At 48.1% G+C, this 15033-nt stretch overlaps 1 protein-coding gene across 8 annotated transcripts in view; it reads right to left on the reverse strand.

The window, feature by feature from the left end:
* Positions 1–15033, reverse strand: part of ptn (pleiotrophin) — a 28607-nt gene that overhangs the window by 12441 nt on the left and 1133 nt on the right. The window contains exons 1-2 of one of the 8 annotated variants that reach the window (XM_061807034.1): positions 14455–14481; positions 13445–13563 (exon numbers count right to left, since the gene is read on the reverse strand). In XM_061807034.1, coding sequence (XP_061663018.1) covers positions 13445–13563; positions 14455–14466 — 131 coding nt within the window. In that variant the 5' untranslated portion in view covers positions 14467–14481. The other 7 variants (XM_061807036.1, XM_061807039.1, XM_061807037.1 and 4 more) reach the window with 7 other exon arrangements.

The following is a 15033-nucleotide window of genomic DNA, read 5'->3' on the forward strand; positions in this document are numbered from 1 at the left end:
TATTGATTATTGCTTGTGGATCAGACGTGTTAAGGTTCACAAATCTGGAACGGGCGGCTTAGAGGAACAGGAAAGGTGAAACCAGAAGAAAGTCCATTGTGGAAAAGGCCAAAACAAGCTAACTACGTTTGTGGATGGAAAACAAATAATGTTGTCGAGGACGACAAGTGGCGCGGCGCACACGACGACGTCGTAAAAAGGCGCCAAGCGCCCGACCATTAATGTGAGCAGACAAAGGCCAGAACGCAGAAAATCGTATGGAAAATGTGCTCACATAAATTCACGATGATAAAATTGTTCGGTTTTCATTCTTCTTTTCCTTTCCGGCTTGTCCCGTTAGGGGTCGCCACAGCGCATCATCTTATTCCATGTCAGCCTATCTCCTGCATCTTCCTCTCTAACCTCAACCGCCCTCATGTCTTCCCCCCTTTGGTCTTCCTCTCGCTCTCTCTTCCTTGACAGCTCCATCCTCAGCACCCTTCGACCCTCTCGCCTCTGAACATGTCCAAACCATCCAAGTCTGCTCTCTCTCGAACCTTGTCTCCAAAACATCCGACTTTGGCTGTCCCTCTAATCAGCTCATTTCTAATCCTATCCAACTTGCTCACTCCAAAGCGGGAACCTCAACATCTTCATTTCTGCCAACCTCCAGTTCTGCTTCCTGTTGTTTTGTCTCTAATCCGTCCATCACGGCCGACTTTACCGCCGTTTTATAATTTTTGCCCTTCATCCGAGAAGAGACTCTTCTGTCACATAGAACACCAGACACCTTCCGCCGACTGTTCCACCCGGGTAGGACCCGTTTCTTCACTTCCTTACCACACTTAACCCGTTCGTGAGCATGATGATTTTCACACATTCTATCCTTCAGTATGTCAAAATATTGAAGTGTTTTAATCCGAAGCCAAAATTTGGTTAACTCATCGATCAAAATTAGCAGTTAGATTTTTTTTGGGGGGGATGAGATTCTAAATTAGTAAAGTTATCATATAACTTAACCATCAAAAAAAAAAAAAAAAAAAGAGGTAAAGTTATTTCCTTGATTGTGGCCCGTTAGAAGATCATTGATCATTATCATTGGTCTGGATTGTTGACGAATAGAGCTAACGTTTACTTATGTCTTAATGTCATTGGTACAACATGAATAATCGGAATATTGACAAATATTTACTCAAAAATGTTAAAATGACTACAAAGAATGCAATCGTTTGAAAACAATTTTAAAAACGATTTAGAGTGCTTCAGTCACTATCTGTCATTCACTCAGAAATTCAAACAAAAAAAATGACTAATATTGTCGGTCTTTTTTTTTTTTCATGAATATACCATATCGCCACTACAATTGCGCCGGTGTTTTTTTTCTTCCCCACCTCCTCCCACAGTGAGTGGTTTTTGTTTGATGGCCGCAGCGGTCCCCGATGGCGCCGCCGTCAGCGGAGGACCCTCATGATCTATCGTGACGGCCGCCGGTCATCAGCGGCCTTTTCATGCCGCTATTGAGCGCCTCGGTTTTTTTTTTTTTTTCTCTCGTCTTGGCCTCAAACAAAAGCAGCTGATGGCCTCGCCATTTACCTGCCGGGCGCACGCACACATACTTTTTCCACATTGTTTTTACGCTCCTCAATGGCCATTGATTTGGCTGCACTTATTCTCTTTTAAAGGCGAGCGGGCGAGCGAGCGTCGTACACGCCTCCTCCCTGACCTCCCGTGCGTACGCAAGCTGAAATGGATTTTTCTCCCCTCCCCCGTCCGTCCGTCACATATTGGAAAGATGACCTCATCAGCGCCGTGCTGGCCTCCGGCGGCTGGAGAGGGGCAAAGGGGTTCACGGCGAATCCTTAGAACGGTCCTCAAAACAGTGATGGGCCTCAATTGGGGGGATTCCTTAGTCGAGGTCCGCCGGAGTACGAGGCCCTGGACTTGGCCCCAAAATGGCTATTTCAAGGCAAAATGCCCGACTCCCCCGTTCAATTTCGCACATGCAATTTTATGTTGAGCCGAGTTTTAACTTTGGAGCCCTGGAATGGCTCCAAGTGGTCCTTTCAATCCAGAATGGCTGACAAGCAGTTCAATTTCAAAAATGGTTCTCGAAGACTTTTTTTTTTTTTTGCATCCTATGACAAGCGAGATATGTCCACCAAATTCGGTGTGGCTTTGTCAAACTAACATTTTATTTACCCCTTGCACCCCCAACAAGCCTCCACTTTCATGTGCGGAGATGTAACAGCCTCTCTGGGAAGTTTGTCCGTGTTGTTCTTTCCTTGTAAGAGTACGTAATTACACGTCCACTTTAATACTCTGCAATAATGTGACGACGAACAACACACTCGCAGGACATCCCCCCCCCTCCGACGGCCTTTGTTTACCGCCGGCACGCGACGGTGACCGCAAATGTATCAAAGGCAACGAGCTCGCCGGCGCGCAACAGCCTCCATCCACTCCGCTCAGTCAACGCCGTGACAGTCTTATTTCCCGACATCGGCGGCGGTTATTTACTCGGAAGGAGCGGGGGGGGGCGCTGGAGATCCCTGATCCGTCAAGAGATGGCGCGCCGGAGCAAAAAGCGCACCCTTCACTACGACCGCCTTGGCATTTCAAACGGAAACTGCGTCAAAGGGAACCCGAAAACCGGGATATGAAGTTCAAAACCTTCCAATACGAGTCTGGACAAAGCCCACCAAAGCCACCTTATCCCATTTCTTTCTCGTATCACTGCTTTGTGTAAAAGTTACCGACGTGGAATGAGGTAACAAAAGTGAACCAGCAATTTTCCTGGCTTTAAAGGCAGTAACAAAGTCGAGATGGCACCTGTCTTGAAGGAACTAAAGGAAAACCGAGAACGGGCATGTGAAGTTTCCCGCCTGACAATTGCCAGTGACACACTGCTAGTGTTGCTGTTTGTGTGAAAGGTACAGATGCAGAATTGGGGTACAAAAGTGAAATATTAGGGACAGAGCCTTTATGAAGGAGTGGAAAACCAGAAACTGACAAAAGCCCTTTCACACTAATAACTACCAAGGTGGCTTCGGAGGTTGCATAAGAGCTGAGACACCAGCTCAACTGCAACGGAGCGTTCACGTTTCATACCAGACAGTACCCTTTTCCAAATTACCTATCAAAGCGGTCTTTTCCCACGGTCCAAACAAGACCTTTGAGCTGCTAACTCGGTTAAAACCTGTAACTTCCTGCAGATTCCAGAGAGGTCGGTCAAGGCTCGGTCCGGGGTTGTTTGCGGCTTGACGGAATGTGAACTCGGAACAGGAGAAGGAAAACAAACTTCCCCTTTCTCCTCGCCCGCTGCTGGTTGTTTGTTTGCAAAGACCGGCTGTCTCACAGCACGCACTGCCGATAGAATACTAATGCTTATGATGAATGTTGCCGTACTCTTCCTGCACCCCAGGAACGCTGGAATACTTCCTGAAGGTACCTCACGAAGCAATACGTGGATGCTGCAAACACATCCGTGCTCTCTGCACCCTTGTTTGAAGTTATCGTCACATATTTCGACAGCACACACTCGGAACTTGGGTTAAAACCTGTCAAGCCCCCAGGCACGGCAATGACACAAAAGAAATTGAGAAAAAGCCGATCGGAATTCTATGCCTGCCCACCAACAACGGCATCATCAGCTATCGCCTCGGTAAAAGGAGCCGCTAAGTGGCAGCCGGTGTTCCGTTGCGGCACTTCCGACCAATGAAACTTTTCACCGAGTGGCCGAAAAGGTCTTCACGCCGGGCATTCCCTCAGAAGGAATAATTACAATATTGGTAATAACGGCTCAGAATCCACCGGTGGCCGCATTGCCTGGCAAACGAAATGAGGTCGCATCGATTGGCATGTCTATGTGGAGCTTTGAAATGGCGGCTTGTCGCTAAGAGACATTCAGTCAGCCTCTTTGTGGAGGTTTTCCCAACTTGTATTTAGCCTGCGGACAAAGCACTAAGTGGAGGCGATCAAAGAAACCAGCCAATGTTGCGTCTTTGGAGGTCGTATCAAGAGATAGGACGAGCCCCGACGAGAAGGGAAAGACACGGGCCGTACCGTTGCCAAAGGAAGAACTCCAGCTGTTTTTCACCCGTCTTGCTAGCCGGGACCTCTGCCTCATTTCTCGAGCTAGGTAGCAACCGGCTAACTCTCGTCATCTGCCATGCTCTGGTTGATACTTTTCAGGCTTTCGTGGTGAAGCTGCCACGAACATTAGCGCAGCTCCCCGGGCACAGTTTTCAGGACAACGTCTTGACGGAGGGTTTAGCTCTTTGGACATGACTTTCAGGACACGTCCTTCCACCGTGAATGGTGGATGGTTCTGAACTTCATTGCGTTCCCCACATCCTCAGACCGAGGCTATTATTCTGATTATTATTATTTAGTAGAAAGCAAGTCAACCCGTGTGGTTGTGTAAAAGTGAACCTCGGATGCTAGCGTCTTTCACGTTCCGCATCAAAGCCATTTTTTTTTCCCTGCTTAAAAATAGAGACACCAAGGTGACGTGGAAATACTAACACTTTTGGAGGGAGTATTCGAGGTGGACCAGCACCCTTGTGAAAGGGAGTAGCCCAAAAAAAAAAAAACCCCACCTACACAGTGGGACCAACGCAGAATCGGGGTACAAAGGCAAGCTTGTTGAGCTGAGTTTTCCATCCATCACTTTTTTTTACGCGTCCCGCGTTGTTCTGTGAGAAAGCGACTGACTCGGAATGGCAGTGCGAAGACAAAACCAGATTGTGTCTTCGTAAGGATGGTGAGGATAGCGGAATGTCTTTTTGGGGAAAAAAAAACGCTCCCCCCTCCCGACCTCGTTCTCCCGCTTTCTATTCGGCGCTCTTCCTCAGTGGGCCCCCGCTCCCCATGGAGGTTCATTCTGCTCTTCTGAATGGTTGTTGAGGTGGAGGGGGTCAGTGAATGCACCACTCACTGTGAGCATTCTCAAAACACCCCCTTCCTCCCCACTCTTATTGACCCTTTCACATTGACCCCCCCCCCCCCCCCCCCCACTTCACACGGACACCCCCGGAGTGGCCTTATGGCTCCTCTCCGGAGAAGCGCTCCTCAAAGACGCAGGAGGAGGAGGAGGATGAAGGCCCTTTGTGCTCCATAGGCGCCGTCACGTGGTCTCAGAGCGCTGACATTCCCAAAGGTCTCCTTAAAAGCACGGCGAGAAAAGGGTCCGAGTCTTGCTCGTGGGTTTGCGCCCTCCCCTCTCCCACCCCCTGCTCGCAAGCCTGATCCACATTATGCTCGGAACTTCCTCGGAAAACTTCTGCGGCTCGTCAGCCTCTTTCTTTCCGACCACCACGTGTTGACACCTCATTTTGAAGGGGGTGCAAGGGGCCTTTTGTCTGCGTTAGGAATCCATATAAGACGGGAGAGCCTTTGCCGAGGAACGCCATGGCAACACCAGCTGGACGGCACCGATACAATACGCTGGCTAAGGTTTGTCATTCCGCTCAGGCCTGACCCAAATCGCGGCATTCTGGGGGGAAAAAAAAAAAAAAAAAGTGGCCCGCGTCAAACTGTGCACACGCACGGGATGACGCTCGTCGGAATATAGACCCACAAGTCTCTTTTCAAGCCGGAGGACAGAATTACGAGCATCTCGACTTGAGATTTGGCATCTGGAAAAACAAGAGTTTCACACAGAGACAAAACTGGGGCAACTTCGTGCCCCGGTTTCCGGTCTTCACCTGCAATCTTCCTCGCAGGCTCTGTCCTCCCTTGGGAAACTTGCCAGGTGGCTTTCGCATCCCCATTATATTTATTTTCACACAGAACGGCATCATGGGAAAAAGCCACCTTTGGCGGGCAGTTTCGTGCTATTCCCTTTCACGGTCACCTTGGTGGTTCGGATCGGCCTCATCCTGGACCCGATTTTACACCGAACGGCGAAACGTGCTTCAACCACGGACAGGGACCACCCCGCTTCTGATACCATTTTAGAAACCACGAATAATACTCGATCATCTTCATACCCCAATTCTGTGCTGGTACCAGTTCCACAGAACAGCAACGTAGGCATCGTGTCCCCTTTCAAATTGTTGCCAGGTGGAACGAAAGTTGCGTGTCAACCGTTCAAGTTTTTCCCCATCATTCCCGCAAGGCCAAATAACGCAAAACAAATGTTGTGGAAACTTTGCAACACTGCCTGAGAGTGGCCCTCACTTTTTCTGGAAGTAAGCGCACCCCACCTTTTTCAGAACAAAGACGCACTTACTTGATCCCGAAGTCTGCTCGTTGGGTGTCGGAACTGTCGGGAGAAAAGCGCTCAGTCCTCTCGGGCTCTTTTCATCGGAATCCTCTGCCCCGCTTTGCCCCGGCTGCCTCGGCACTACGCCTTCCTTCTCTTTGTGGGCTGAGCGTATCTTGTGTGTGTGTGTGTGTGTTAGGGGTGGGTCAGTGATGCTAGGACGAGGGGGGGGAGGGGGGGGTGCAATGTTTATTGACTCTTGTTCAGGAACTTATTACCCCCAAGGTCACTTCGGGGACACCTTCCCTGCAAGGAAAGAGGAGATGGAGGGCGAGACCCCAGGACATCTGCGGGTGGGGGGGACGGACGAGGAAGCGCAACAAAAAGAAAGAGCGGGAAGAAAAGCAAGCGGAAGTGAAAGCGGAAGGTACATAAAATACAGCATCGATCCACGGAAAAGTGAGCCGGATCGTGACAATCGATGCAAAATTGACTGGGCTCGGGATCGCGACATGGTGTACTCCAGTTCTCCCTAAATAGGAGTGTGACTATTTGGACCGTGACGTGATTGATTCTCACTGATGTCCCTCAGTCAAACATAAACAGATTGTTTGTTTCTTGCTCCTCGTAATGACTGGCCGGAGTCCATTTGCCTTCCTAATTTCCCGACTGAACGTTGCTGTTCGGTCTCAGTCTGTCCGCTTTTCCGAAACAAACCATCCACAGAGGACTGAACAACTAATTGACAGACAACCCGACAAACAGGCGTGAGCTCGAGCTGGCGGAGGTGTGAATGGCAGAATCACCTCCGAGTTCTTTGTTTGATTACAGAAATGAGATTTCAACGTGGACCGGAACCACAACAACATGAAATTAGAGACGCAGGTGCAAGCTACAGATGGCGAGGCGAGGCCATCACGCTAATATGATTTTTCTCGTTTTCGACTGGACAACACGGACTGGAACCCATTCGAAACTGGACACCGGTGGAAAATACCGATGCCAGAGACACCCACGCAAGAATAAGAAAAGGATCCACAAACCAAAACAAGGGTCCGATTCCCCACGACCAAAATGGTCGCCCGGCGCGCGTCCGCCTGTTTTTCCGCGGGACGTCGGGCTGATGGCAATTAGTGCGAGTCAGCCACCCCGCTGATCAGGATCTCGAGGATTCCATCCGTCTCATATCCAAGTCATTAATAATCCATCTTCTCCATCTGCGACCTCGGAATGCCACCCTCCTCTTCCTCCTCCTCTTCCTCCTCCTCTTCCAGCGCGGGATATGCTTCGCAGTAGCCTGCTATCATTCCCCTCCATTTGATTAAAGGAGATGAAATGATGGAGAAAAAAAAAAAAAAAGATGGCCGTGATTTGGCCGCGGCGCTGACAGGAAGCGCGCGTTACTGACAAGAGCGCATCCGTTTTTTTTTTCCCGTGATTAAATCCAAAAGCGCTTCCGGAACCGACGTTTGTCGTCGGAGGAGCGGCGTGAGGCGAACTCTTCGGAGGGGGAAGAAGAAGAAGAAGATGGCGGCGAGCGTGTGATGAAACTGGGTGAAACCAAGGGGGAAAAAAATAAAAACAATATATAAACGTTGCCCCCCCGCCCTCCTCCTCCCCCATCCCCCAAAATCCAATTTGAGCAAATTCTGGGAACATTGCATCCGGACGGACCCCGTCGTCACATTTAACACGCTTAACGCCGCTCCGCATCGCAATTATCGAGCTTCCCCCGTTGCCTAGCGCGAGAGGCGCTTTGTGCGTCCGATAAGGCATCGAGGAGGCGTGAGACGAAGGAATTTGGGGGCAAGCCCGGCTGATTGTGGGTTCCGGATCTTCGTCAGCGCAATTAAGAAGCGGGGACGGGCCTTGCTAACGAACAAACAACATAAAGCGGAGGCTAATAAAATGCTCTGTAAGTCTCATCAGCAGCAGCTCGCTCGGATTCACAAAGCTCTCGGCTGAGTATTAATATTTCAGCGTCAGTGCTCGGGCTAATAAAAGTTGAAGATTTTTTTTTTCCCCCTCCCCCACTTGGGCTTTAATCTCTCTCCTTTTTTTCCCGGCGTTAAGCTGACAAGGATCGTCGCGATAAAACGCAACGGAGGGAGCGCCCGCTTGCTCATTAGCGACGGCCGGCGGTGAGCGTGGCCGCGATCCGTCCATTAGCCACCGATCGGCGCCGGGCCCAACTGATGGAACCGAGACAGGAGAACCTCCCCGCACTGCGTCCGTCCCGTTTCAATTGGTCATCTGGGGGCGACAATTCATCTGTCGCCCGAACGTAAGGCGCGAAGGAACAAAAATCTAATCAAAATAAAGCAGCGTCCGGAATTTGTCTCATGCGACCCCCCCCCCCCCCTGCCCTCACCCCCTCTAATAACGACTTCTTTCTTTGTCTTCCCACGATAGCCCGCGAGTCTTATCAGTAATTGCTTTTCAATCTAAAGCAAAGAAAATGTCTCCACTTAAAAAAATATATATATACAAAAGAGGGTTGGAGCGGTCACCGCCCGCACAAGTTCGCTATCAGACGACACCGATCACCAGCCGATTTGATTTTCCCCGCCGCGCGTCAACACGGCCGCCACGCGATCCGCCGCTTAAACCCGACCGCGCCGCGGTTCCGAGCGTCAATGCGTCGCGGAAGCGGAGCGCCGGCCAAACGGTCATCCCGCCTCCGGACGATTCATCGGAAGGGGCCCAAGCCGAGGGCGGATCGACGTCGAGCCCGACGGCCGACGGCTCGTGTCGGCGAGAGCGGACGCTCGGACCTCGTTAATGCTCCAGAAAAGCCAACGACTGTGACGACATCATCCGCCTAAATGGCAAAATAAAAAACAAACATCTGATTTTGAACAGGTATTAAATGAATCTGCACGCAAGATACCGGAATGCTTTGGGTCAGAGGTTAAAGGGTTTCTTGCTGTGCTGCGGTTCTGATGAGGATAAGGTTGCAATCTTGGGGTCTGTACGCTGTTATCTACGCAACCGTATTTTCCGCACGACAAGGCCTAGAATTTTCTCAAAATCCGACGCCGCGCCTTATAATGTGGTGCGCCTTATAGTGCGGGAAATGCGGTCATCTTCTGTTTTAGCGGCAGAAGAATTGCGGATGCGAGCCGCAAGACCCTAAAAATTCATCTCCTCGGCTTGTTTATCCAACAAATGATGCGCGTCACTCTGCGCTCAACTTTAATCACTCCCGCGTCGGACTCGCTTATTGGCCGGGATCGGCCCGACCCGCACGGGCCGTTAAGCGAGTGAAGCCGGTGCCGGCGCGTGAGCTCCGAAAGAAAAGCGAAATGGCGGGCAGGAAGTTAGAGGGAGGGGCCAATTTGGTAACAACAACGCTGCTTGTCATGTGATCGAACAGCTGATTGGATTGATTGAGTCTGACCGAGTGACCTCCATGGAGCAAAAAAAAAAAAAAAAAAAGGGTCCGGGTGGGTTGTTTTTTTTAATTCAGGCCCTGAAGCCGTTTTTTGCGCCAAATGTCAATTATGCGTCGCCCCCCCCCCCTCCACGTCCGAAGAGACACAGGAAGTCCGCCATGCTGGTTTCCAGCAGCAGCACATTAAAATTCGGAAAAAAAAAAAACAAAAAAAATGAGCCGGCAATTCCGGGGCCCAATTATGGCTGCTCGCGGATTCAATCATCATCATCGTGATTATGAAAGCCCAAAAAACTCAGAGTCAGTTCGCAGTGATGCATTCAGGGACACTCAAAAAGCACCATTAAGCCCCCACAGGCGCAACGGCTCGTCTTAAAGCCGCGTTCCGTCGGCAATATTTGAATGTTCGCATAACATTTGATGGGGTGGGGGGAGGGTGTGTGAGTGTGTGTGTGTGTGTGTGGGGGGGGGGGGGGGGCGTTTGGACTTTATGAGTTTGACATTTGTGTCCCCCAAACCACAAGCGCTTATTTAAATGCCAGCCGACTGATGATTTTTATGTCGTGACTTCTTATCGCGTGCTCGTGGAAAAGGAAGAAGGGGGGGGGGGGCGCGAGGGAGGGGAGGGGGAGGCCTGCAGTGTGTGCAGATTGCAGGGCGGAAGATAAGAGGAGCGTTTTATCGCTTCTTTTCAAGAGGCGGCGGCGGCGAGCTCCTCCAGCGAACAAGAAGAAACTCTCGTCAAGACAAAGCCCCGAAAAGAAAACTTGAATGGGGGGGGGGGGGGCACAATATGACAGCCTCAGTGTGGGAGAGCCTTGTCAAATTTTAATAACGCTCGCTCGGCTTCGCTCTGATGAGCATCTCGTTAACTGAGGGCCTAAAAAAAAAAAAAAAAAAAAATGCACAAAGGTGACAGCAAAAGTATTGACAGGCGAAAAAAAACGACAAAAGTTGGTCGCGACGGCACATTTTTGTCGTACTCGGAGAAGAGCCGCTGTGGGCAAAAGTCCACAGATTGCGTCGTTAGCGTTCTAGCGCGCAAAATGCTGCTTCTTTGATGGGGGGCGCGGGGGGGGGGGCACGTGCTGCCGATGGGAATGAAAAGAGAGGAAAGAAAGGAGAGCAAAAACGATCCCGAGTGCAGCAGCTGTGTTGTGCCCAGCCATGGCAGCCAAAATTGGGAAATATGCTTTATTAGAAGTAATAAATGGACTTCTTTTCATGCCATTTTGATCCTTGGCAAAATTTATCTCCACTTGTTTGTGCTGAGTCAGCCGCGTAACTCGTCTTCATGCGTGTGTCCATGTTTGCGTATTACTGCCCCCGGCTGGCCGAGGCCCGTACAACAGAAGGAGCAGCACAATCTTCAGCGAACCGATGCAAAAAGTTGACTTCTTTACAATTAATTACGGAATTAGTGAATGTCTTTAATAATCCATCCATCCATTTTCTTCAATGCTTATCCTCACGAGCGTCGCGGGGAGTGTTGGAGCCTATCGCGGCTGTCAACGGGCAGGAGTCGGGGTACACCTTGAACTGGTCGCCAGCTAATCTCAGAGCACGTGAAGACAAACAACCGGTCGCACTCACAATCACACCCATGGGCAATTTAGAGTGTCCAATTAATGTTGCATGTTTTTGCAATGTGGGAGGAAACCCGAGCGCCCACCTGGAGAAAATCCACGCAGGCACGGTGAGAACATGCAAACTCCACACAGGAGGGTCCGGGATTCAACCTGGAACCTCAGAGCTGTGAGGCCACACTTTACCAGCTGAGCCACCGTGCAGTCTGTCTTTAATCATGTCAAATATTTTAGAAACACCGCAAGTTGCACAGTGGGGGACTTGAACAAATTATTAACAATTCCGGTCATTTTTTCCTTATGATTCCTGATGAAATAAACGGCCATATTTCCCATTTCAATTCCGATTCTGTCTTCATCCTGAAGTGTAGGAAATGCACTTTCCCCTCCCCCACAGTGCCACCCTGTGGTTTGAAAGGGGACTGCGACACTTTCCCTGACGAGCGACCCGCAAAACGCGCGATGCGGCGCGACCCGAGCGTTGGCCAAATGACGGCCGGGGTCACGTGACTCCTTTGCGAAAGGGAACCAATAGGAGCCGACGTGCAGGAGGAAGATTCCCGCCTGCTGTGGGCTCTCTCGTCTCACTGCGGGCGTCGATTAAAATTACATCTCCGCGGCGGCACATTCAATATTCAGCCGAGTATGAATTATCTATTAAAACACGGCTGGGGCACGACGCAGCCGACGCGTCGCCGTGATGATTTTTCTCTGCGTTTCCTTATTTGGGCGCGGGACCGCGGCGTTCCTTTTTAATCGCCGGCGAGCCGTTCATCAGCCGTCCGTCGGGCGAGACCGGCGGGCAGACATTACGAGTCGACGGGAATCCCTTCAGCGCGCGAAGATGACGAAGGCGCCGCAAATCCGTCGACATGAACGATCCATCGTGGAAAAACCATAAAATGCTCGTCCATGGTAATAAATTCCGAAACTCAAAAGCAGACATGACTAGTCGATGACAAGCCGTGTAGCAAAAGATTCTAATCAGGCATTAAAAGATTAAAGAAATATCTTTCAAACCGGCAAGCAGACATTACTAGTCGACGGAAAGTAGCTGAAGGTTAAACGGGAGCCGCCGATCGAGTGGGGCAGGTGTACCTAATGAAGTGATCCCTTCTTTTATTGACACTCCTTCGGGGGGTGCACGTATCTCACGGGGCCGCACCCGATCAATATTCCTCGCACCGGCGAAAGGCGCTCTTTAATACGCAATCGGCGGCGATCGATAGGCGTCGCATTACGCCAACGCTTGAATGCGTCGCGTCGTTGTAGCTTGAAATGAGCACTTTGATTATTTAACTGCCATCGGTATAACAACGTGAAAGACTTGCTCATCCCCAGGCTGGGGGGTGGGCGGGGCACTCTGCTTTCCCACTCTGGTGTGTGTGTGTAAAAATGAAAATTTTTTTACAATCTGCTCAGCAAGGTAAGATAAACGATTGAATTTTTGCCACATATTTGACAAGCACAGTTTGCCTTTTTTCCCCCCTTTTAAACTTTAATCAATTCCTCCTCCGAGAGCTCATCACAGCCTATCATAACACCAACCTTGGCAACCTTAAATTTCCCCCAGATTTGTATCAATTATCTATTTCAAAATAAGCACACAAATGAATGAATTTATGAATGAATCCAGTTATGATGAACAGCTGCCCGAGACAAGTCTCGTTCGTGCGGCATTTGAGGACCCTCGTTACAGAGAGCACCCTGAGTGTTGTTTTTTTTTTTGTTTCTTAACCACAATATTTTAATGATTAATGATCCCAAAAAAGGATGATAAAGTCAACTTTGCGATGAGCTTGTGCAAGTAAATCGTGACCGGCATCCCACAAGGCTCCACGTTAGACCACCTTACATTTACGTCCTCTCATGTTTTTTTTTTTTTTTTTAACTGTTGCTCGCTGTCGGAAGGAAAACTTCAAATTGTCACCAAAGGTCAAAGGTCAAGTCAAAAGTGGAAAAAAGGTCAGCATTTGAATAATTGCTCTTTTCTTGTTTTGCTGTCATTTATTTAGTTTGCTTTTCAGATGTGGCTTTTAATATTCTTGCTTGTTTGGTTGCTTTTATGCCGATTTAAATTAATCATGTATATTTTGCACAGTCGGGAGAAAAAAAATACAAGATGGACGACATCAATTCCCGTTTTGTTGTCAATGGCAGCGGTGTCAAAGTCATCAGCATGTCGACCCAAGACATAAATTCGTCCGTGGCTCAAGTCAAGCTATTTTCTCGTGGATAAATTATGATATTTTGTTTTTCTCAACATGAGAGGGAACTCACCAGTGCAGACGACGGAGGGAAGGCAGACTTGCAGGTCTCCATCCGGAGAGGCTCCACAGCCAGAAACCGTGACAACACTGCCATCTAGCGGCTGGTGGCGGCGCCCACAGTGGCCGTTTCTGTCCAAAGACGCAAAGGAGACAATTAGCACTCATATTACATAATATCGTCATACTTCAGTCTTTCTGTTCCAATTACGACTTGATGTTGTCCACTTAGCGGTTTTCCTCCAAATGCTGCCAAAGGGTTGAAGTCAAAACTTTCAAGATTAAATGCTCAGAGTTAAATGATCAAAGGCTCCTAAATAGTTTTTAATCATGGTGTGCATGAATTAATAGTTGACTTTAATTGAGCTGACTAGAACAAAACAAAAAAAAAATTACCGAACCCTAAAATTTGGTGTTTAAAAAACAAAATAAACAAAGAAGCTGTGGTTTGTTCCGAATCAAATCAACTTCCGGGTCTCCCAGAAGTCATCGAAACGGTTGTATATAATTGTTATTATTATTTTTTAAATGGAGGTGATTGTCCGTCCCACACTCTTCAAATAATAGAATGCAGGTAGTCAGTTAATTTCGACGATATTTGGGACCTGCTGCGGGATTAAATGTACTGCAGAATGTCTTAATAACAGAATTAAATAACGCCTGCATCAAAAGATTACTCGAAGCCAAAATGTGGAGATTTTTTTTTTTTAATGAGAAATAAATATGTGAAAAAAAGAAAAAATTGGACTCTCACCAGATTTTGTTTGATAATTTCCCTTTTAAATTGTGTGTTGTTTCATGAACATGAGTCGCAAAATTAGTTTTACGAAAAAGTTAAGACATTTGAATGGTGCAAGCTACATGCATTTTTTTTTATTAAAAAAAGCATTCTATCTATCCACCTATCTTCATTTTTTAAAAATCATTCAAAATAATGTTATTCATTTTATCCATTATTGATAGCTCATGAAAGTACAGTCAAAACTGTTCTTATAATAAAATCTAAAACATTTATTACCTCACCGTGAATACCATTTCCGGTACTTCATTTCCGCTGCTGGTAAGACAAATTTAAAAAACTGTAAAAAGTGTCATAAAATAAAATATATATGTGAAAATTTACCATTTATAAGTTTATATAGAGTTGCCCATTATGCAAAGACAAAATCAATAAATGGGAGGGGGGGGGGGAATTAGTTGAACAACCTAATGGACTATTTTGTTATCCAAGATTCGACACTTTTAACTTTGGTTAAAATAACTCACAGTTTATGTCAACGTATATGTGATAGACATACCGTCCAAAACAAAATGAGGGGATACTGTATATTATTATTTTTTAACAAGTTAGTATTTTAGCTGGTTGAACAACCGAGTGCGCTATTTCTCGAACACATATTCGACATTAACATTTTGTGGGGGTTAAAAAAAATATATATATCGTTATTCGAATTATTTTTTTTTCACACAGTTACCTTTGACACATCTTTATCGACACATACTGTATTTCCCAAAATGAGAGCGTCTTTCAAGCATCCGTTGTCGACCAACTGATCGGATGTGCGCTTTCGTCACTTCTCCTGCATTCTGGCGGGGCCGCTT

Source organism: Syngnathoides biaculeatus, chromosome 20 (assembly GCF_019802595.1).
Source record: "Syngnathoides biaculeatus isolate LvHL_M chromosome 20, ASM1980259v1, whole genome shotgun sequence".
NCBI lineage: Eukaryota > Metazoa > Chordata > Actinopteri > Syngnathiformes > Syngnathidae > Syngnathoides > Syngnathoides biaculeatus.